We start from the raw sequence: 23627 nt of genomic DNA, 5'->3' as shown, positions 1-23627 counted from the left end.
TTCTTCCCCAGAACCAGCACTGGCTGCATCCACAAAGAAAAATCACTTTAGGGGCCAATTCATTTTTTCTCAAAACATATATTTACCACTCCTTTCAGTACATGTTTGAGCACCTCTGCCAGACTCTCTCCGGAATGTGTAGAACCCCCACCCCGCACCCCAGACCCTCCCTAGGCCTTGGTGACGAGGCCCCTCACAGCTTGTGCAATGGCGTCCTTGTCAATGCCAAACATCTTCAGCAGCTCCGCCGGCTTCCCGCTTCTTGGTACCTGGCCAACAGCCAGGCGGGTGACAGTAATGCCAGGCTCGCCCACTACAGCAGAGGACACTGCCTCACCTATGCCACCTGCGCAAAGGAAAGGAGGTGAGTCAAGTGATTTGGTCTCAGGGTGAGCAGTGGGTGGGTCCCCTGGCCCTGTGCCAGTTTCTGAGTTTATTCCATAAGCCAAGGATGGCAGAGACGGCACACATACCACCCTTTCCCCACAACTGTAGCCAGAAGAGGTATCGCTAATCAGTCTAATTTTTTTTTTTCATAAGCACAGATGTGACCTCTGAATCATCTTCCAAGCAGCTGCCATCAATAGACTAGCATTTGCATTTGACCCCAGAGTCTAGGCCCAGCTACTCTCCTTGAGAAGGTGGTATGTGATTTGGGAGGGCTGCTTTGTGAATTCTGTGTTGCTTTCTCAGTTTGATTCTCAACAATAGCCTTAAATTTGAGCTACTTCCAGGACACAGGCCACCTTTTCCACTCTTAGCATAAGATCGGAACCCCCACTGGCTTCCTGGGTGGCAAGGGCGTCATGAAGCAATTCCAGCAGCTGAGAGCTCGCTGGGCCCCAGGCCCAGCCTGAGGCCTAACAGGCCAAGTCCCAGCTGCTCCACGGGGACAGCGCTGGGCTTCTTGGACCATAGCTGCCGTTCTGGGGCTGGGATAAAGGAGGACATCCAGCCCTATGCCCCCGGACCCTCCCCTGACCATATGGCTCTCTGGCTGAGGCTGTTACCTTCGTAGTAGTGGTCCTCCACCGTGAGGATCCTGCCCTTGGTAGCACGGGCACTGTCCAGAATGAGTTTCCGGTCCAGGGGCTTGACAGTGAAAGGGTCCAACACGCGAATGTTGATCTTCTCTGAGGGCAGAAGATGCAGAGGTATAGCGAAGATGAGTGGGCTGGGTGCTGTGGGTCTGCCCTTTGGTGGGCCCCTTGGGAAGGGGCCAGGCTGGGGTGTCCTGAGAGCTGTCACACAGCTAAAAGCTCAGTCTGCGGCCTGTCCCTGTCCTGAGAAGGACCAGCTGTCCGCTTGTTCCCACTGTTGAGCTCATGCCTGCCGATCCCCAAGTGACTTGCTCCTTCCTCTGCCTATCTGTGGTGCCCATGTCTTCTGGTATCCTGCACCCACCAACCTCCTCCCGGGAGCCTTCCCTGGCCTGTTTTAGGAGCATCTGGTCTTAGGGTAGGCAGAGGAGCGCGCCTCTCTCTTCCCTCACGCCCTGGGCCAGGGGATCTCTCAGCCTTTCGACCGTCAAAGAACTCCAAGTGGCATGTGTGGGGCCTGAGCAGCTTCCCTTCATCCTCCCAGAGGCCTCTGAAGATGAAGGGGGAGCCAGAGGGACAGCCCCAGATATCTGATCTGAGATAGGTCATGGGGTGATGGGGTGACGGGGAGGGAAGCTGTGGCCACAGGCAAGCGTGGGGGTGTCAGGTCAGGTATGACCTCAGGAGGACAAGTCCAACTCTGCCATGCCTGCTTCACACCCTGCCCCAGATCTCCATCCTAGCTTCTCCCGCCCATCTTGCTCCCTCCAGCTCCTCAGCTCTGTACATGCCAGTCTTTCTGCCTGGGCCTCTTCATGTCCCCCTGTGCTTATCAGTCCTACGCACATCTGAGGTCATTTTCCTAAGGATGCCCATGTCTGCCCTCTCCTTCATGCTCAGCACAGCTGAGACGTGACATCTGTTGCAGGGGAGGCTGAGGCCCATCTCCACTACAGTATCAGTAGCTAACATTTGTGAGCCCGTGATAATTACGCCAGCATTTACTGACTCCCCAGGACAGCCCCGTGAAGGTGGTGATAGTCCATTTTATGGATGGGAAACTGAGGCATGGTGATGCTCAATAACTATTGCCTACCTAAGTGGCAATTCACTCTACCAGCAGGCACCCAGGGCCTCTGATCTGACCATCATACTGGGGCACCTGAACTCTAGGGCTATGTGGCCACTGCAGCCCCAGAACTTAGTATCATAGGAAGTGTTCAAAGGGTGGCTTTTATTAATATTATCATCATTTAATTAGATGAAATCCTTTCCCACCCCCAAGACCTAGTACGCAGTCAGCACCCAAATTAAGACTATTTGGGTCCCTCCCGCCTCACCTTTTTTCAGTAGGTCAGCGGCAGCCAAGGCCTCGTGCAGGGTCACCCCTGCCCCAATCACAGTCACCTGGTCATCCTTGCTCTTCAGGACCACCTGGGGGTGACACAAGGGGCCAGTGAGGCTCAGACTGGTAACCTGGGTTGGCCCTAACTTCGGGCTCACTCTGTGGGGTCTCATGGGGGTGGGAGCCACACTGACCTTGGCTTGTCCGACTTGGAAATCCTCGTTGCTGTTATAGATGATAGCGTTTTCTGGGCGGCTGGTGCGGATAAAGCAGATGCCCTGAAACAGAACAGAAAACTGAGGGTTACAGGATGTCATACAATCCAACCTTAAAGAGCAATCTTTCTAGAAAGACATCACTTCCCACTTGCAAACCTCCTGCACACTATTGTCCCCATGAAGGTATCTGTCATTCACCTCATGCTGGCTGCTCCTCAAGCAGGAAAAAGGACTCTTATCCTTTGCAGGCACTCTTCCTGAGTGGCCCAATGGCATTGCCAGCCCCAAGCCCCAGGTGGGAAATAACTTTTCCATCAGAGAGACTGGTCTGCAAATGGGGCCGCTCCCCCAGAGTGCATCTGGCATGCCCCCGGCCCTCACGCAGAGGAATGGGACCACATGGCACTCTGATCTATGGTGGCATGGCTCTTTGGTCAGGACCATTTGATGAATCCAAGTCAGGGAGGCCACACAGGCATACTGCCAGATTGGCAGGGGCTGCCAGTATTCTCAGTGGAGAAAGAGTGTGGTGATCAATTAGTAATGTCTGCCACGAGGCAGGCAGGGTGGCAGGTATTTCATTTTTCCTAGTCTAACTTCTACAAGCCATAAAAATCAGGGGCAAGGTCAGGAGACACCACTCTGAAGCAGTAAATGACCAGCTCTATGCTCGCACACTGGCTTCCCTGTCTGTCCCCCTAGGGAAGAACCAGTTGCCAGCAGAAAAAAGAACAGCCATGTGACCAACCTTCGTATTGGCTGCTAATTCCACCGCCTTCTCTGTAGACACCCCATCGCTTGGGTAAAAGACAGTTGCCATGGGAACTGATCGAAACATGGCCAGATCTTCCAGCGCCATCTGAGAGGGCCCGTCTTCCCCTGGGGTGTGGGAAAGGATATGCGGAAGTAAGATCCTATGTGTGGAATGGAATCCTGGCCCCGCCTGGTCCAGAAGTCCAGGGAAGTAACAGGTATAAGCCTTTTGGCCCTAGTCCAACTCACCAATGGACACGCCGCAGTGGGAGCCGCAGAGGTTGATGTTGCTCTCGGAGATGGCCGCCATGCGAATCTGGTCGAAGGCCCGCGTGAAGAAGGCTGCAAAAGTGCTGCAGAAGGGTACGGTCCTGTTGCGAGTGGCACAGCCCACGGCGATGCTCACCTGTGGGCAGAGGAGGGAGAGGGTGGCCAGGGAGCCCAGGACCCCTCTTGGGGTGAGGGTTCTGTCATCCTAGTAACTGTTAGCTCTCCTCATCCCTCCAAGCAAATGACTTCTGCACATGCATGGACTCCACAGTCTGTTTCCAAACACCAAACTCCCTCACCTTGAAATAACCATTTCAAAAGTTCTCTTTAAATTATTGTCCCGGGAAACTTTTTTTATCCCCTAGCAACAAGCAAAGCCTTTCACAGTGCAGACTAGGTAAGTTTGGGCACAGACGGCTCATCCTTCCTAGACTCTGCAAGCCCCACTACCCCCCTTCTCTGATCTCCCTCCCCAGCCCCACGGCCTCTGCAGAGACCAGTACTCCCATGCCCTCTGTGAAGGCTCTAGCTCTGAACCCCTCGCCCAAAAGCATTGAGTACGGGCAAGGTTCCAGATTTAGCAGAGGCCTCCACAGCTCTGAAACCCACCAGTGACATGAGCCCTTCTTCCCCAGCACCTGGGGCCTCCCCAGCCCAAATACCCTGCCAGTCTAGTTTGGACCCTCAGCTGCCAAGGCTAGAAGTCACAGGGAGACAACTTCAGGCTCAGCTGGAAGATCTTTAGGTGTGTGAGAGCCAGTAGCCTCCAGATAGAGGAAGCTCCCGGTTTGTAAAGGCCCGCAGGCCTGGCTGGGCTCCTTGGCCAGGAGGAGCAGATATTTTGAAAAACAGCATAAAACATCATTCCTTATTTCACACCCTCAGCTCCAGACAAGGGGCTGCTAACCCAGCTGTGTGCATCTCGGGGGCCCAGAGCCTTGTGCATAAAAGGGGCTCAGCAGTTTTGGCTGTTGTCCCCATGATGTTCAAGCCTCCTCGCTGTGCCCCCCTGTTTACTCCCGGAGAGAGCCCACTTACCACCACACCTGGCCCACATGCAGCTCCTCCTGTGTTTACCTGCAGCCCCATTCAGCTCCTGTTTACACACTCATCCAGTACCTTTGCACCTGGGCATGACACTCCTCCAAATTGTGTGTGCTCAATATCAAGGGCCAATGCTGGGGTCTCCCTGGGCTAGCTCCCAGCAGGCATCTGGCACTGGCATTGTAGCTGCCCAAAGGAGCGGAAGGGCTTCAGCCCTGCCCCTGCACACCTCAGACCTCTGCCCCGCGACGTGGCTAGCCCTGTGTCCACCTGCCTGTCCCTGGCACTCACCATGTTCTGCTCGGCAATGTAGCACTCGATGAAGCGATCTGGGTGCTCCTTTTTGAAGGTCTCCGAGAAGGTGGAATTCTTGGTGTCCCCGTCCAGGGCGATGACGCGGTCGCTAGCGTGGCCCAGCTTGGCCAGGGCTTGCCCATAAGCCTTGCGGGTAGCTATCTGTGGAGAGGAGAGTAGGCAGGCGGAGCACCGCCGGGGGCACGTGTGAGATCTGGCTTGCGGCCCTGCATAGCGTCTGCTGGACTACATCTTTTAAGGAGGGAAAGAATAAAAATTGGGGCAGAAAAGGAAGCCCAATAACACAACCCTGTGGAAACTTAACTTCTGTAAGGTTGCTAACGAGAACTTCTACAATGAACTTGGGAGTCCCTGCAGTCCCTTGTCCCCAGCATAGCTGTGGGCCATCTGAGCTGCAAAAGATTCCTAACACCCCCAATTTCCCCTTCTGTGACAGAGGTCTGTGAACTCACACCACTCTGTGTAGGAATACGCTGAGAATCTGGGAATCAGAAAGCCTGATGCTAGTTGCACGGATAGGTTCACCGAGGAGAGGGCCCTGGAGTAGGGCAGGCCTGCTAACCTCTGCCAGGCCAGACACAGGGGAGCTTAGACCCACGCCTTGATGGACCAGGGACAGGGAACTCAGGAGCGGTGGGCTTTCATGCCAATGCTGCCAGTGGCTTGCCGTGTGACTATGGGAAGGCCCCTCACCCTCTGAGCTTCTGCAGGTAAATAATTCCAGAGCTGGCTGTCTCCATTAAGGAATCGGCAGGAACAAAACCTTAGGGCTCCTCCGCACCCTGAACTAATCCCTCTCTTCCGTTTCCCAGCCTTCCAGAGTCCCATCCTGGCCCCAGCCTCAGGGAGCCCTATGGGGAACCACAGCCACCCCTCCCAGCTAGTCCAGAAAAGGGAGGCTTGACTCTACCTTGTCCCCGACTTTGTAGCTGGGTGGACTAGGCATGCGGATGTTGGTGATGTCCACTGAGGGGGCGTCCTCCTGTGGGGGAGTCGCCAGGATCTTCTTTTTGCTCTGGATTTGGCTGTGAATTTCCTGGATGACCTGATCAGCCATGTTTTTGGGGAGGGGCTTCCCATGCCAAGATTCTTTATCTTCCACCCCTGTAGGTCCAACGTAGGAAGACAGAGGGCCAGGTAAGATGGAAGCTCCCAGAAGGCCAGGAAGCTGCTCCAGGGGGCCTGGCCCTCCACCCATCAAGGACAGGCCAGGGGGAAGAGAAAGAAGGGTCATGGTGACCAGGACTCCACATGCCTGGCCCCCACTGAATAGACACAGCAGCTCACAGCCAGAGCGGGGAGGGGAGCAGGCATGAGATCGCCCCGTCCTATTCTCTCCTTGTTGCCTCCCCAGCCTGAACCTGCAAAAGGGTCTGCTGTAAAAATCACAGTTTGTTGAACAGGTTGGGATCCTGGTCACCAGAAGGGAGAAAGCTGAGACCTAGCAGAGGGCGAGCACTGCCCAGGTCACCTGATATATCAGTGAGCCACAGAGTAAGCCCCTCCGCCCCCCACCACCACATGGTGCCTTGCTGTGCAGGGACCAGCAAGGCTTAATGTCCCTCTCCTCCAAGGTCACCTCAGCGTGGGCAGAGCCCAGAAATGACCCTCCTAGGCAGCACCCAGCAGCCCTGCAGATCCCCAAGAACTCCCAGAAGCTGCAGGCTTTCCAGGTCCTGCCTGGTGGTGACACCTGAGGAGTCTGTCAGGCAGCAGCACTGGGGGCGTGACAACATCTCAGAGTCCTCCATGTCCATCCCTCCCAGAAGGCTCCCACAGCTGGGCACCTTCTCCTAGATGGCAGCGACTATCCTCAAATACCCACAGTCCACACAGGCAGAGGGAGCCATGGCCCCCGGGCAAGCAGGGGGACAGCCAGAGCACGTGCCACAGTGAAGCCGGCCTAGGGCCTGCAGTTAGGCCCTCTAATGCCACTGACTCCCTGTGTCCCTGGGCAAATGCCTGACCACTTCTAATCCCATTCTCCCATCTTTAAAATGGGCGATGGGCAAAGGCCATCCCAGCTTCAAGGTCTGGAGCCCACACCTGTGTGCTAGGGAGCAACATGCGGACACTACTCTCACGCCTGGCTCAGGAACCTTCTTCCAGATCCTCCCAGCATCTCCACCTGCACAGGACACCTCTGCTAAGCACTTTCTACTGCTTGAGCGATGTCTCGCTCGCTCACCTCTAGGGAAAACCCCAGGTCTTTTTGGGTTCTCCTGGGGCTGTCAGCCCTTCAGCTCAGGGCAGACGACTGGAGCCATCAAGGATGCTCTGTAAGTGCCAGCCAGGGACAGGATGTGGGGGAGGTTCTCACACCATTGTCCTTTCTCTGTACCCACAGGCCCTTCCCAAGTCCCTCCTCTCCTCCTGCCTACACACGGCCCTCGGCCAAGGCTAGCCTCACCTAGGTTGGAGTCCTGGCTGAGCCACACTGACCCCTGAGTCACCTCAGGGAGCACAGTCTCCTGCTCCCCCTCCCCCAGGCTGGGTGCACCAGCACCCAGGGCTGGTGCTTCCCCAAACACTAGACCTCAGAGACATGCCTCCCCACTGGAAACCCCCACGCTCTCAGCCCCAGGACCCACCCCAGGGGTGGAAGTGGGGAAGGAGGCTCATGCTTACGGACCGGTGATTCCTCGGCCCTTGAAGGTCTTGGCAATGATGGCTGTTGGCTGGTGCTTGGCCTGGCCGAAGGCCTTGCACAGCTCCTCCACACTGTGTCCGTCCACGATGATGGAGTGCCAGCTGGGGACAGAGAGGAGGGAGTGAGGGGCAAGGGCCAGGTGCCCGAGGACCCCGAAGGGGGTCCCAGGGAAAGGCCTGTCCTCGTGCCACTGCACAGCTGCAGCTGGAAAAGAGCTGGAGGAGTCGGGAAGTCTAAACAACGTTCCTGTTTCCAATCTAGGTTTTATTTTCTTTTTTCACATTATTTTACTTCCTCTGGTCTGCTTTGAACAGATTTTCCTCCTCTCTCCTCAGTAGTTCAGAGCTTAGTTCATTTATTGCCTCTTTTGTTCTTGGCCCATTCATTTCCTGCTGAAAGCTGATGCACTGGGTTTGGAATCTGCTATTAGATTCTTGAAGAATTTTTTGTCCCAATTTTTATTTAGGGGACACATCTAATCACTCCACAGATGTTGGATGTGGTTGCTGGACACTTGAAAACGAGCCACGTTGTCAAACATCTAGGGGAAGGAAAGGACTCAGGGCAGGGCAGCCGTTCTCTTTTAGGCAAGTCCCTTTGGGACTCTTTATGGCATATTAATAATGAAAATAGCAGCTAACACACACCAAGTGCATACTCTGTGTAGGTACTGGGCCAAATTACACACATTAACCCCATGTCAGTCTCACCACACACCCCCGGCAGGATGGGGACGCTGTCACCACCCCCATTTTACAGACACGTAAACTGACACACTGAAGGTGGAGTAACCTTGCCCAAGGTCACAAAGCATGTTAGTGATGGAGCCAGGACTTTAGGAATCTGGCTTCAGAGCCATAAGGTTATAGACACAGACCTGGCTGCCAGGGTTATACTCAAGTCCCCAGCCTGTTGTGGCCTCGGTCAAGCCCTACAGGCACTCTGTGGCTCAGTTTCCTCTTCTGCCCAACAGAGAATACTTGCTTTCGTCACTTCCTCCCTCTATGAGGTCAGTCTGGGTAACTGGTACTGGAAGTCCACCTCAACCTTCCCCATCACTAACTCATCTACAAAGGGCCCTCAGAGCCTTGCGTATCCCTGGCTCACAGTCCTCCAGTCTCCTCAGCCGAGGCTGAGCCTGGGACCTGGCTGCAGAGCACCTTGTATTTGGGGCAGGGGTGGGATACTGAGGTGAGGGGCCCCCTGGCTGACACCCACCCAGATGGACCTCCCTACTCTGAAACACGTGACTCTGAATTCACATCCTTTCAAGGCCCATGGAAGACTGAAAACCAATTCTTCCATTTCACTAGGAGAGGGGGACTGTTACTGTTCCACAGGTCGGCCGGGGCCGGGCACAGGAAGCGGCCACCTGACAAACATTCAAACCCCGACATGTCCCTTCGCCTCACTGTGCAAGCCTGGTTCATATTGGGCACCTCCTCCCCCTCACCCAAGAACAAAGGACATGTGAGAGAATGCTGTGTGGAAGCTCTGAGGACTTGCATGCCACACAACCACACAAACAAAGGAACTCACACAGAACCGGGCCTTGGCCTGCAAATCGCTGAGGTGGCCTGGGCGCCACTTTAAGTCCAAATGCCCAAAGCCTGAAATTGTGAGTCAAGCCCTAAAAGAGGGAGATTCATGAGCCTCTGGCTTCAGCCCCCACACCTGCCAAGCTTCTAGCACAGAGGGCTCCCATGCTGTCAGGGTGCTCAGGCCGCAGCCTTCTACCTACCCGAAGGCCTCGCAGCGCTTCTGGTAGACGTCCAGCTGGTGCTGCAGCGGGGCGGGTTCGCTTTGGCCCAGGCGGTTGATATCAAGAATGGCGACGAGGTTGTCCAGCTTGTAAATGCCGGCGAAGGCCATGGCCTCCCACACGGAGCCCTCTGACAGCTCCCCGTCTCCCAACATGCAATAGACTCGGTAGCTGCAGAATGGGGGGGGGGGGGTATGAGACCGGCGCCTCTCACCGGGGCCACCATGCTCCTGGCCTGTCCCTCCCGAGGAGCTTGCCCTCTGAGTAGAGTGGCAGCCACACGACGTGCAGTGGCACCGTCAGCTCCCTGATACCCACCCCAAGTCCACACCGTGTGGAAGTGGCTGTGAAGGAAGCTCTCAGGAGCTCCAGAAAGTCCTGGCTGCCAAGAAACAGAGTTCCAAGGTGACAGCTGTCTGGTCAGTCAGATCAAGAGAATGGAGGGTTGTCAGGGCATGAGGAAAATGACTCAGCTGGGCGGGGGGTGGGGTGAACTCTCCACTGTAGGGGAGCACCCCCTTCTCTCCACAAACCAGGAGTGTTCGCGGAGCTCTGGGTCTTGCTGAGTGGGACAGAGGGTAAGGGGACCTTTCTGCTCAAAGGAACTGGGCTGGGGAAGCCGTGGCAGCACCAGGCAGCATCCGAGGAGAGACCTCAGGTGAGGAATGCGCAGTAATGAGGGGACTCGAGGACCAGGCTCATGGTGGGGACACGTGCCTCACAGGATGAGCTCTCCCCCAGGGTCCAAGGCTGGTTCTTGCCTAAGACTGGAGCTGGGCCTGGGCTTCCTCCATCCTAGAAGGCTTTTCCTGCCCTCAACACAGGCAAACTGTGATTGCTTCAAAGTGTGGCATGGTAAAAAGAGGACTGAACTTAGGATAAGTTACCCAGTAAAAAGAACCTTCCCTGCCCCAGGGAAGGGTGAACCCAAGGGGGTGAGGTTAGAGGCAAGGAGACCAGTTCAGGGACTCTGACCACCCCCCATTTCATCCCCCCAACACTCCCCAGATGTGAGGGGATGGCTGAGGGGCAGAGGCCACAGGCATAGAATCAAGAACCCCATGCGTGGATTGGCATGTAGCATCTAAGGGCTCCTAGGGGCTCTGGCAGGGTGCCGGGCCCTGGGCTGGGTAACCCTCTGGGGGGAGTTAAGTGTGGTTTTTATTCCCAAAACACAAAGACAAGGAAATAGGCTCAAAGGTCAAGGAACTTTTCTGAAGGTCATGCAGTTGGGCAGCAGCTAAACAGGGATGCAAGAGGAGCTGGAGAAGGGATGGGGACAGCCCAGCCATGGCACTGTCAGCATGACTCAGCACCTCATCAGACCAGCAGGCCAAGAAGGGCTCCACAATCCTTCCCTTCTGTGGCCTCCAAAAGGCCAGGCCACTGGTTCCCTGGCCAGGAGCAGAGGTCCCAGGGCCCACACTCACAGAGGCTTACTGAAGCTAAATCCTGCAGGGTGCAAGGGGGCCCAGAGACCCTGGAGGGGATTGGGTCTAGCACAGAAGTTCCTGGAAGTCACCAGCCTGATGGGGCAGAGACAGGCCTGTAGGGAAGTCAATTTTCCCAGAAAGGGATTCCAGGGAAGCAGACTGGCTGCATTCCCAACTCCACACCCACTTCCAAGGAAGTTGGACTGGCCCTTTCCGGCCATCAGGCTCAGGTCAGGAGGGCATCCTGGGGTCCTGGGGAGACACTGGAGAGGCTTGTAACAAGGGGGCCCCACAGAATCCAGGGCTTACCCTGAGACTCTGAGTTATCATAAAGAGAAGGGGCCCTAAACAGAGGGCCGGTGTTTGTGGCAAAGGTGTTTGGAAACTTCCTCAAATGTCCAACTGCTGAGGACTGCTTGAACAGGTTACAGCAGATCCATAAAACAGAACACCATGCAGTCATTAAAACTAGCCCATGACAGTTACAATGTGAGAAAATGTTCACCATGCTTAGATTTTTCTAAAAAGCAGAATGTAAAAGTATATAAATACAAGGATTACAAATTTCTAAATTTCTTCTTACAATAATATGGAGGAAATATTGGGTTGTTGGAAAAGTCATGACGTATTTTTTGTTTTTTGTTGCAAAAATGCATCATGACTTTTCCGACAACCCAATATGATACATTAGGTGAGATTTAAACGGGGGAGCAGTTAAGAATAAAGAAAATGTTCATTTCTTTTTAATGCTTTTTTGTATTTTTCAAATGAGAAGGTATTTCATAATGAAAAAATAAAAAAACAACAAAAAAACAGTTAAAAGAGAAATGAAAGAGAGCCAATTTGATATATGTTCCATGTTGGTGGATAGGAGATGTGCCTGGAGCCGGATCTGCTCTATCAGGACACTGCCTTCTGGAGCCTGGCAGAGCCTGATAAATCCTTTGATGCCCCTGCCACTCCCCCCACCCCAGGTACAGTCCCAGGCCCTGAGCCTTAGCCAACTTTAGCCACTGGGAATCCAGTTAAACCCCTTCTCCCTACATGGGCTTGTTCCATCATGTTAGGGTCAGAAAATGATCCTGTGCAGGGAATTACTTCAAGCAACTGTAAGGACTCACGTCTCCAGTTCTGTGCCAAATAAAATACTCTTAAACATACATCCCATTCTTTGTGACTTTCTTTACTTCACGGTGCATCACCTCTGAGTGTCGCTGAGCCTGGCCCCAAAGCCCAGCCAGGGACTGAAGACAAACTCTGTGATGCCAGGTGACACTGGCCTGAGAGGGTCTGGGACACCTCACAGCCCCAGCCCACCTCCTGGACAGCAGTCTCAGGAACCCCTTTCCTGGAACATAGTAGGGTGCTCACTGCAGTGTGTAGCTTCCAGTCAGGCTCCCTGCAGCTACCCATCCTCAGTGGGCCTGCAGTCACCACCACACCCCCATGACCACCCTGGCTGTGGTGTGGTCCTTCTCCTGTCAGTGCAGTGGACTGTAGAGCACTGGGGAAGCCACCACTGCACAGCAGGCTCCTTTGGACCCTCCTCTAGGAAGCTTCCTACCCACAGGGCTCCTCAAACCTCTTGTGCTTCCCTCAGGCCCCTCAGAGCAGCCTGGAGACTGAATATAGACTCTGGATGCAAGCCCTGGGTTCAAATCCTACCTCCACCACTAGGCAAGCATCTTAGCTCAGTTTCCCCATTTGTGGGAGAGGTAATTGTACTCATGTCACCACTTAGCCCACAGGGGGCTTTATCAAGGTGAAAGCCTATAAAGCCCTGAGCATCAAGTACATAGCCCCAAAGGATAAAGGCATGAGGACACCATCTGACAGGGGTTTTCCTTAAAGCTTGCAGCTAACACTCCTTCCCTCTCCCCACCAGAGGCCTGTATGCGGGCCAAATGGGGCCACAGCAGACAGCCTTGTGGTTGAAATCTGCTTCAGGGAGTTCTCCAAACCACCTGGTACTGGAGCAGCAAATCTCTATGATCAGGTCAATCTCTCCCTGGGGCTCAGGGATGCCCAGCATCTTCCAGAACACACAATCTTCCTTTCCCAAGATAAACGCAAGCAGCGCAGCCTGGACCTGTGGCACTTAGTCCGACGCTGGGGGGTGGGGCCCGCTTAAGTGTCTGGGTCCAAGAAGCAGGCTTGGGGGTGACACAGGAACTCGTCAGCCATAGCACTCTGGCCAAAGAGCATCTGGTCAGGAGCATGGGCTCTGGGTTCAAACCTGGTCCTGCCAGTCACTATCAAGAGACTCTGGGCAGGTCCCTTCACTCTTTTGAGCCTATTTCCTTACCTGAAAAGGGAACTGGCTGCAGTACCAGCCTCAGGCCACACATGCACATATGTACTGTTAACTCCGCTCCTACTCAGGCAGGAGGAGGTGCCTGCGGGCAGTGGTTAAGGCTGAATCCCTTCCCCCAAACTATCCAGGGTGGGGGTGAGGAGTGGGACGGTTACCTGGCTTTGTCGAAGTATTTGCCTGTGTAGGCCATCCCGCAAGCAGCCCCAAGGCCCTGGCCCAGGGAGCCAGTGGCCACATCGGTGAAAGCTTGTTTCTGTCATAATAGAGGACCACAGTTATTCACAGGGGAGAGAGAAAAGCAGCTCACTTCCCAGGATCCAGGACTCGAGGGCCGGCCACATCCCCACTCAGACTGAGCAGTACAGGCTGGGCCCCGGGGCAGCCTCCACCCAGAGAGTGACTTCTCAGTCTCATGCAGCAGTAATTGTGGGTGTGGCTCAAATACCAGCTATGCCCACCAAGGAGCTGTGTGACCTCAGGCTGGGGACTGAACCCCTTTGGGTATCCTCAGTTCCCTCATCTGTAACAGGAGCCCCTATCATCTACCTCACACCGTGGCCAGGAGAATTCATGACAAAACTGACTGATCATTTGGCCCTAGTGGGTACCCACATGGGGGAGGGTGTGTGTGAGTTTCCATGGTAACCCATGAACTCCAAACATCTGCTGGCATTAGCACCCTGAGGAGCAAACTGGGCCCCTTCCCTGGAGCACCACCAGTGTCCTGCGACCCCCTCACCGACACCCTGGTGAAGCTCTTCTCCTGAGCTGTGTCTATACGGCCAGGGAGGCCCAGCAGGGAGGGAAAGCTGGGTGTTTGGTGTTTGGGGAGAGGCTGTATCCACAGTTGACCCAGAGAACCTTGGGCTGGGGCCTTGAAAGGCCTTGCCCTTCAGCACCAGCTTGGGGTGTATAGAGTGAGCCCCCCCAAACCTCCACCTCTTTCCTTGCTCACTTCAATGCCTTTTTCCACCATCAACACCACCCTTGGCTTCTCAAAGGGCGGCTCTGCACCCCCTTCCAGCATGTCTTGGGAAACCGAAGTGGAGGCAGAGGCCTATGCGGCTCCTAACGGAGTGAACTTACCGGGACAGGGTGCCCGTCCAAGTCGGAGCTGATCTTCCTCAGGTTCAGCAGCTCCGCCTCGGGTAGGAAGCCGGCTTCAGCCCAGACCGCATACAGGATGGGAGCGGCGTGACCCTACCAAGGGATGGACGGTGGAGGGAGAGGTCAGATGGGGAGCTGAAACTGGCGGGCTGTTCCCACTACACACTGAAACCTGAGGCCTGGCCAACGTATCCATTTCAGGTGAGGAAGCAAGGGAAGCCCACTTCCCCTCCTTTCATCCTTTTCCAGCCCCAAGTTCCCATAGCCAAGGCCGAGCGGGCCCTATGACAGGTGCAGGGGAGGCACAGCTGTGAGGCCAGCTGAAGCCAAAACCCCAGCAGGCGGCTGGCCACCATAATCCCTGGCTGCTGGCATGTGAGTGACTTGGACAGATTTCTAAGCTCTCACGCCTGCCCCGAGAGACCAGCAGCCACAGAGCCAGGCTTGGGTACAGGTGGATTTCAGGGGTTCGTAGCATGGTTTGTGGCTGTGATTCTCATGTGGGAGGGGCAGGACAGGATGGCCCATCCCAAACCCTGCTGCAATGCACTACCCACCACTCCTGAGGGAGCAAGCTATGGCCTGGGGGTGTTGGCACAGCACAAAAACATGTGCAGAAAGCCACAAAGCTGTACCCAGGCCTGGACTCAAGTCGGGCATGTCAACACCAAACAGGCAACCCCCCCCCCCGGCAGATCATTTCTGCTGTCCCCCATTAATCTGATTATTTATTCCTTAACTCAGGTTAAGTTTACCAGCTGAGTCAGCACAGAGCAAGACACTTGAGGGAGGGGCCGGGCCTGGCAGGTGGAGAAGGAGCCTAGGGGGAGAAGGGTGGGCCAGGCCTGGGCCTACACTAGGGGGGTGGGTCCCCCGGAGGTGGTTTACTGCCAGTACCTTCTCACCAGTCCAGGGCCCAAGTGACACCCAACACCAGGTGAAGGGTGGAAGGCCGGGCTCCTACCTTGGAGAGCACAAAGCGGTCATTGTGAGGGTTCCGGGGGTCCTGAGACTTGTAGCGCATGGTGTGGAAAAAGAGGACAGCCATAATCTCCGCAGCGCTGCAGCATGACGTGGGGTGGCTGTGGCCCGAGAGAGAGACAAACATGCATTATGGTCCTGGACCCCTGACCTACAGGGCTCACCCAGCCCACGTACAGGGACCTGCTTCCTGGGAGGGTTACAAGGGATCTCAAGGAGGACACTGCTGGTGGCATGAGGGTTGTACCCTCCCAGGGGCCAACAGTCCAGGCCCTTAGCGTCACACAACTGAAAAATTCTGCTGTTGGACTAGAGTAAGGAAGGACGGCCCAGGAGACTGCACACAGCACAGACCCAGTGCACGGCAACACCGTGTCTAGAGGGTGGCTGGTGCCGGGTAAAGGTCAGCTCCGGACTGGTGGCTCCCAGCAGGAATTATAAGGACTCAGCAGCTGAGGAGTGGTGGCCTCTCTGTGACTGACCAGTGAGTTACATTCCGATGGGACTACCTAGGACTCTGACTACTTGTGAGGGGCACTCTGCCCTTCCAGGCCCCAGCGGTGCTGGTCCTGAGGCCATAGGCAGGGGAAGGGGGAAGGGACCGAGGCTCATGGAATTACCACAAAACTCCCAGCCTTACAGGGCTGGTAGTCTGAAAACCTGGGCCTCGGGCTCTCCAACAGCGTCATTAGGCTACTTGGCAGCTTTTTTAATGGGCATGCTGAGGGCTGGTGTAGCCACTAGAAACCATACTTTTGTGCAGACTTTAAAAGGCAAAACACACAATCTCATCTTCAAAGGCTATATAATCATGAAAAGATAAAAATCCCCTTTGCCTATTGTCATAGGCAAAGGGGATTTTTATCTTTTCATGAGGTGGTACTGACAAAAGCCAAAAGCCTGCCCCTCCAGCCCTGGAATGGTGGGGTCAAGGCCTACACCACCACCCCCCTCCCCGCCGCCCCGTTTTTAGCCTCTTGCAGTTATCTGAATGGCTACTAGGCAAAAGTAGTACTAATACAAAGCACAAGCATTACATCCTAGAGTTGAGACTTGTTCAGATCTCTTAGGGCCCACTTGACTAATCCAGCCCTTGTCCCCGGGAATGAGACTAGAGGTTGGGGTTCCTGCTGTGACATGCTGTAATTCCTGCCTAACCCTGCCTGAAGCCCTCTGGCCCAGTTTTGTTCAGATGTCAGCCTCAGGGAACGTGCCTCCCTGCTACCCCTCCATGCAGCTCAGCGCAGCTCTCTGACGCTGCTCTTTGAGGTCCTTCACGCTAAAACATGCCCAATGCTAACCCCAAGGGCACATGCAGCCTCTGGAGTTCACACGCCTCCCTCCCCGCCGGGTTAGGAGGTAAGTCACTCCCAGCTCAGACACATTAGTAGAGAAATCCGGAACCGTCCATGCTGGTTTAGTACCCACATTCCCAGCACACATCTTATACTTAACCATTTCTACGTGCTCCTGGTCATGGGGGAAAGACACTAGACCTGAAAGAGGGAGGTGAGGAAATGTAAACGAGAAACCTTTCTCTGCCTGAAGAGGGACCCAAATCCCCTGTCTCCAGTGCCCAACTTCCCAGTCAACACCCATGAGGCTGATCTCCTGCCCTTCCGGCCTCCAAGGGCAGCCCCGCCCCTGAGAGATCTTGTTTCAAACGTCTTGACCCAGTTATGAGGGGGGGGGGGCGGGGGGAGAAGATGTAGGTGGATAGTGTGCCAAAGTGCTCAGAGGAGAAAGGCCGGTGCAGGGGCTCTGCCTACCCTGTCCACCTTGTGACTCCAGGGTGATATTCCCACCTGGCTACCAGAAAGGGGCATCGCAGATCAATGGCATGGCACAAGCACTTTCTGCACGTGGTAGAAGCATGCCCAGGCCCAGAGTAGATGTGGAGGGAGGGAGGTAAGCCACAAAGAGACACCAGAAGTTGAAAATTAGTTGATTTTAACTCTTCCTTTCTAGGTCCATGAGGGGTGAGCCTGCAATATGTTATCCCTTCCAAAGCCTGCATCCAGCCACACTGCTGGCCCTGTCTCCACACTCGCCAAGTAAAAACATACAGAAAAGAGGCCCTTAGGGAACAGGGATCCCTCCCACCCCACCCCTGTGCCTTCAGGGATCTCTGTCTGCAAAGTGTCCAGGTGGGGATATAGGCTGTGACTTGAGCAAGTGCTTCACCTCCCTGAGGCTCAGCTTCTTCACTTGTAAATGGGGGTGCTCTCTGGGGGGGGGGCGGTCCCAAGAGTCCCAGTAAGACAATGCATTCAAAAAGCCCAGGTCATCATCAGCCACCACCATCAGCTGGAGGACCAGAGGCCAAATCTCTCAGTGCCTTCACCTCCTCATCTGTGGTCTGGGACTGTGACAAACACCCCAACCCCCACCGCACAGGTTGGAAGGAAGCAACGAGCCAAGATCCACAGAAGGGAAGTGACTTGCCCGAGGTCACACAGTCTGCCATCAGAAGAGCTAGGACAAAAGTAAAATGCTATGAGAAACTGATGAATAAACAATATGTAAACCCACACAACAGAATATTCAGCAAGTACAAGAAAGAAAGTACTGACTCATGCTAGACATGGATGTCCTTCCAAACATTATGCTCCGTGAAAGAAGCCAGACCCCAAAGACCTCATTCTGCATGATTCCATTTATACCAAGTGTCAGAAGAGTTACATGTATAGTGACAGAAAAGAGATCAGTGGTTGTCTGGGCGCTGGAAGTCGAGGTGGAAATGGAGCATGACAGCAAATGAGCACCAGGGGTCATATAGGGGTGATGAAGCGTCCTTAGAATTCCATGTGGTAAATTCACTGAAACTTATTGTACATCACTGTTAATTTACTAAAAGCCACTGAACCATACACTTAAAATGTTATGATTTGCAAATTACACCTCAACAGAGCTATTCAAGATTGGTTTTTAAAAAGAGGAAAACGATGCTGAGTGCCCAGTAGAGGAAGTTCTCGAGTGTCCACACCCCCCTGCCCGGTTGTGCAGCCCTCAGAGGTTACATCCAGCCCATGAGTACAACTGACTTCTGAACAAGAAGCCCAAAACAGTGCGGACTGGGTCAGCCAGACCGACCTGCTGGTGGAATCACTCCAGCTCCCGCAAGTCCATCTCTCTGAGTGGACTATGCCTCACGGTTCCGGGCAAGAGCAGAGTCTGCCTGAGGACCAACTCTGGGCAGGTCCTGCCCACAGAGAGTATTCCAGCACGCAGAGCAAATGGCTCTGGTCTGTGGCAATAAGGGGGTTCCTGATTTTGTGGGACCAGGCTCTAGTGACAACAGGCCTGCCTAAAGAAGCCAAGTCCAGGGATCAGAGCTGCGACAGAACCACAGTGTAATCGGCTCACAGGAAGCCATGAGAACGTCTCAGCCAGACCCTCAGCAGGGGCTACACCTGGTTCCTAGCTTCAAGAAACACTGACCATCAGCCCTGCTGAGTTAGTCACTCGGGCAGAAAACTGAGTCATTCCAGGGAAGTCAGGTGTCTTCACACAGGGTTGGGAAATGCTGCTGCTGGAGCAATCTCAACAGACTTCACTCTTGCCTCAGTCAGGGCCCGGCGGGGTGGAAGACAGCCCAAAGGGAGAACCAGGCTCTGGACTCGGTTTTCTGCCCAGAGAGGCCAGAGGCCTGAAGGGGCCTGAGCCATGAAGGGGCCCTCTGGGCTCTCAGCCAAAACATCCTCAAATGCTAGAGCTGGGTACAGGGATGCACTTCCAGCCACTGTCAAGTCACATGGACCACCAGGATGTGAAACCTACAACAGCAGGGGTTAGGTCCCAGAGCTTGCTCCCTCTGCTCCCCATCACACTCCTGAGAGACCCAGTTTAGAAACCACTATCTATGAATTTCTCCTTTAAAGAAGGGAAACCGAGGCCCTGGGTAGGGAGGGCCTGTCTGACAAAGGTACAGCTGCCCTGAACAGAGCCCCAGCTCCATTAGCTTCCTGTCTCCTTGTGCCCACTAGCCAGGTCTGGCTAGACATTAGCTCCCAAGTATCTTCCCCAAGGCTGTGGGTCAGAGCCCTGGGGACATGTTAAAAGCACAGCCTACGCTTCCCCAGTTTAGGCCTGATTCTGTCCTCAGATGACACTTAGCACTGTTTGGATAATGCCACAGTCTAGCCCTGGGCAGTGAGACCTACGAAATCGTTACCACCAGCCTCAGCAGCCAGGCCCCTTTCTTGGTAAGGCGAGTGGGTTTCATTTATTTAAAGCCTGGATAAGCTGGACCCTTGCCATAGTTCCCTCAGCACGTGGAAGGAGATGACCCCGGAGAAGCTCTGGCCACTGTGGGTGCTGCCTCCACAAAGAGCCCTCTGTCCCTCGGCTCCCCTGACACAGAAGCCAGTGTCCTTACTCCCTGGGGCCTGGTGAGGTCCATTGACAAGAAGGGGTCAGTGGTAGCAAAGGACTGGGAAAGCTACTGGGAAATCAGGACCCCATCGAATTCTGAACCCTACAGCCTGTGTCCTCAATGGAAGAATGTGTGAGTCCAGCCGGTGTGGGTGGGTGACAGTGACAAGGCTTGACCAAGGTGCTGTTTCACCACCAGGGATATAAGCTCCCCCCAGAAAGGGGGCACCCTGACAGATGGTCACTTTGGCTGTGACTGCTGCCCAGACTGGGCCAAGAAGCCAGGACTCAGTCTTCACTTGATGGAACTCACCCACTGCGGTGAGGAAACAGGTAAGCCTCAAAACAGACATCCAGGGACCGGAACATTGCCCTGAACGCAAGTCTTCCAAAACTATTTTTGTGCACACATGTAACTCTTGGCACACACCTTTCGGAAGTCTCTTGTGACAGGGGCAATGTTACTTCCCCCTGAAAAATAAGTTTTCTCTAAGTGTTTCTGTATCTTTTACACACACTCACAAACATGCAGGAATTACTGTACTTTACACTTTTTTTTCCTTTTTGCAAATGGACACTTTGAGTTCAGTGAGTTCCTCCTTAAGACATTACAAAGTAAACCTGGGTGTAAAGTCTCAGTTGCTTATAAAGTATCTTTTTTCCCCCACAGAAATCAGTTTAACCACCTAGCAAAGGCCCAGGCGACCCACTGGACACACCCTCCCTTTGGGAGCCCCCAACAGTTGTAAATGTTTCATTTCTCTCAAAGTGCCTTCAAACTGACTGATACCTGCCATCATTGCACTTGATCTCTCCAAATCCAATTTCTCTCCATTCTCCTGCCCGCCCAAGAAGTCTTCTGAAGATGCAAGCCCCTCTCTGGGCAGCACGGAACCACCACCAATGGCCAGTTTGGGCAAGTCACTTAACACATTAACCTTAGTTTCCGCATCTATAAAATGTATATGTAATAGCATCTATCTCATAGGGTTATTCTCAGAATGCATGAGAATATTAGCAATAAAGGATTCTCTGTGCTACACCAGAAATACCTATTTGGCTCAGTAACCTTAACTGTCTGCAGGTCTCACCTGGCCCTACAAGATGCTCATAGGTATAACACCATTTAGTTGGGTAACTGCTGTCTCTTCAGTTAGGCCCCCAGGAGCCTGGTGAGACAGCAGCTCGTAGCACACAGTAGGGCTCAACAAGGCCCTGCAGGGAGAATCACTGCCAGAAATGGTCAAGGGAAGGGGACCTGTAATACCCAAGAATCAATACAGGGCATGCAGACCTACTGTGTGCCAGCCTGGGGGCAGGAACATGGAAAGTAAGTGGGTCCTTGCCTGGGCAGGGGCCCACACACAATGGGTAAGGACTGATATAAACCCAATAGAGATAACAGGTCCAAAGTGTGCATGGGGGCGGGGTGGAAGGGAAAGGGCCTGCCAAGAGCGGTCTAATCCCTTCTGAGCACTGGGTGTCTTAAAGGCACAAAGGGTTAGAGCATACCCACTCTGGAGGGCAAAACAATTTACTTAATAATACAGACTGTATATACTTGTCCAGAAGCTAGAATCTTGTCTTTGTTCCAAGCACACAGTTTGGTTGGGAAGGTTCTTGGAATCACCCCCCATCCAGCCCCCAAATTCATTTCATGAACTCAGCACATTGCTGTCTGTTACAGCCTCATGCCAGGCCCTAAGGGAGAGGCGAGCATCCTTGAAACAGCCCAGTGAGTAGGAGCGACTGTTGTTCTCATTTCAGATCAGGGCCAACTCTGACCTTAACTACCACAACGGATGCCTCCAGCTGTATGGTGGCCTGTTATTATCACTGTCCCTGCCACTAGCCACCTTCAATGGAGGCTTCTTGGGATCAGTACTAGCCTTTTACCACCTTCTAGGCCAGAAGGAGTGGCGGCCCCAAAAGAATACTGGGAGATGGGTGCCCCAGCCTCTGACCTTAGGAAAGTGCACCTGGCTGCTGGCCCTGCCCCCAGGGCTGCATTCCTACTGCTGGAGCCCTAGGACTTGATCCTTGGTTCTCTTAGCCTTCCAAGTCTCTCCTCTCCAACCCCTGCCCCCACCTCCCTCCCCAGGTCAGATCTAAGACCTGCCCTTCACGCCGGTGTCAGGGTTCTGCATCCACGTGGCTGCCTTCCTCCGTACTCCCCACAACCCACTCCCCAGCGGCGTCTCAGCATTCCCCTGCTGCAAACTCGGGACTCCAACCCAAGGGTGGCAGGAATGTGAGGTGGCAAAAGGGAGGTGCAGTGTGAGGTGGGGGGAAGGCCAGGCCGAGTCTCCCGGCAAGATGAGGGGTTAAAACAGGCGCTTTCGGGTTGGGCAGCTTGGGTTCAAATTCCAGCTCTCGCCGTGTGTGTACTTGGGCAACTGAAACTCGGAGCCTCGGTTTCCCCACACGGCGTGGAAAGGGTCCCGAGGACCACGCGTATAGAGCGCAAGGCACGGGGCCTGGCTCTCCGAAAGAGCGCAGTAATGGTGGCCTTTCCTTCATGGCCTCAGAGGAGGCTGCACGGTTTGCGAGCCTCATCCTCCGCACCATAGCGCAGCCGAAGTCTTACGAGAGCAGATACGGCCTAAGACGCCCAGGGAGCCGAGGCCAACCGGGCGGAAGCCCGGCCGAGACGGCGCGGCGCAGCGGAAGGCGGCTCGGGCCCGGGCTCTGCAGGGCGCGCGCCTCCGCCACCTGACCTGTCCCTGGCCGCCTCCCTCGTGGTGGCACCGTGCAGCGCCACAGGAAGCCGGCGTGCCGGCGGCGACCGCGGCCTCCGAAACGGCTCCCTGACCCCAGCCTGAGCTCCGCCGGGGCCGGCGCCCCCTTCCCGGGCCCGCGCTCACCCGGAGCCTGCAGCCGTGGTGGCCTGGATAGAACTGATGCGCAGGCGGTTGGCGGTGTCCTTCAGGGCTTGCAGCTTCTGCTGGTCAGGCTTATGGTAGCCCTCCATAGCGCGGCCGGGAGAGCAGGAGGCTGGAGGACACAGAGACAGAGGCAAGGCGGCGGCTCGGGCAAAAACCGGCAGCAGCCAAGGCCCGGCACCGCGCGGGGGCGCGTTAAGACTCCTGGGCCCGCCCGTGGGGGCGGGGCGCCGGCATCACCCCAGGCCTCTGCGCGGCTGACAGCCCCGCCCCGCCCCGGCGCCCTGGGCGGTCGGTGCTTCGGTCCTTCCTTGCTGCTCAGGAGACTGAAGCCACCGCTAGGCCCGGCGCCTTGGGACCCAGCCGGATGCTGTTCACCCGCCCAGCCACCCCTTCCCTCGTTTTCCCTCCCCCAACATTTGCTGGGCAGTTATGGGCTGCCTTGCTCCTGTGAGTCAGGCAGCACTGCCCCGCGGTAATTACCAAACACACAAGTAAAGATAATTACTCCAGGTTCTAGGCTTGGCTCAGAGTTTGCATTTTGACTTGCACCTTCACTGGAGACCGGTCTGTCTCCTTCCTCCGCAAGGTCCTGGGTGGAATTGAGAGGGGAGGCTTCATTGGAATTCCATTTTACAGATGAGCAAATTGAAACTGGCAAGGTCAACAAGGTCACAGGGCTGGTGGGTGTGGGGCTCTGTCCTAAAAGACCAGGCCCATCCTCAAGCCCCAGCTCCAAGAGAAGTGAGCCCAGGGTCCTGTGGGAGGGGATTGGGGTAATGATGATACTAGCTAATGTTAACTGAGAAAGTACTAGAGGCAAGTTATTAGGGCCTAATAACACTGCTGAACTTTAGGGAGATTATTGGGTTTGCTCTTGGGTCTGTAGGGACAGGAGCACCCACCTCTGCTATTAACAGACCCCCTTGTCCCCCAGGGGAATGGGGGTCCCCAGAGTCGGGGTAGGCAGGGGACTGTCGTCAAAGAGACTGTCTATGGAACCCACCCACCCCACATGCCCCATGAGGTAGGTCCCGTTTGCCACATCTTACACAGGAGGAAGCTCCATTTTAAAAGGGGAGATAAAGGCAGGCCCCTCAAACTGGTGGCTGAGCAGGGGCCTGCACCAGAGCTGTGTG

The 23627-nt window shown here is 54.9% G+C and overlaps 1 protein-coding gene across 1 annotated transcript; it reads right to left on the bottom strand.

Moving 5' to 3' along the window:
* Window positions 1-58: 58 nt before the first annotated feature.
* On the bottom strand, window positions 59-22702 carry TKT (transketolase). Its single transcript, XM_019667418.1, has 14 exons — window positions 22471-22702; window positions 15216-15333; window positions 14231-14344; window positions 13300-13397; window positions 9377-9568; window positions 7618-7736; window positions 5896-6089; window positions 4962-5126; window positions 3606-3762; window positions 3352-3482; window positions 2580-2663; window positions 2381-2474; window positions 1011-1133; window positions 59-346 (listed from the first exon to the last, which is right to left on the bottom strand). The coding sequence occupies exons 1-14, from the start codon at window positions 22575-22577 to the stop codon at window positions 171-173; spliced, it is 1872 nt and encodes a 623-aa protein (XP_019522963.1). The 5' UTR covers window positions 22578-22702; the 3' UTR covers window positions 59-170.
* Between the last annotated feature and the right edge of the window lie 925 nt (window positions 22703-23627).

The sequence above is a fragment of the Hipposideros armiger genome, unplaced genomic scaffold, assembly GCF_001890085.2.
Source record: "Hipposideros armiger isolate ML-2016 unplaced genomic scaffold, ASM189008v1 scaffold_496, whole genome shotgun sequence".
Taxonomy (NCBI): domain Eukaryota; kingdom Metazoa; phylum Chordata; class Mammalia; order Chiroptera; family Hipposideridae; genus Hipposideros; species Hipposideros armiger.
The sequence above is the reverse complement of the archived record's forward strand: the minus strand, read 5'-3'. Positions and strand labels throughout refer to the sequence as shown.

Coding starts and splice junctions, on each gene's coding strand:
- TKT (XM_019667418.1), bottom strand. CDS start 22,577: ATGGAGGGCTACCATAAGCCTGACCAGCAGAAGCTGCAAGCCCTGAAG. Junction 9,569..13,299: donor AAATACTTCGACAAAGCCAG/GTAACCGTCCCA, acceptor CCCATTCTGCAG/CTACCGAGTCTATTGCATGT. Junction 3,763..4,961: donor ACATTGCCGAGCAGAACATG/GTGAGTGCCAGG, acceptor CTCTGCCCACAG/GTGAGCATCGCCGTGGGCTG.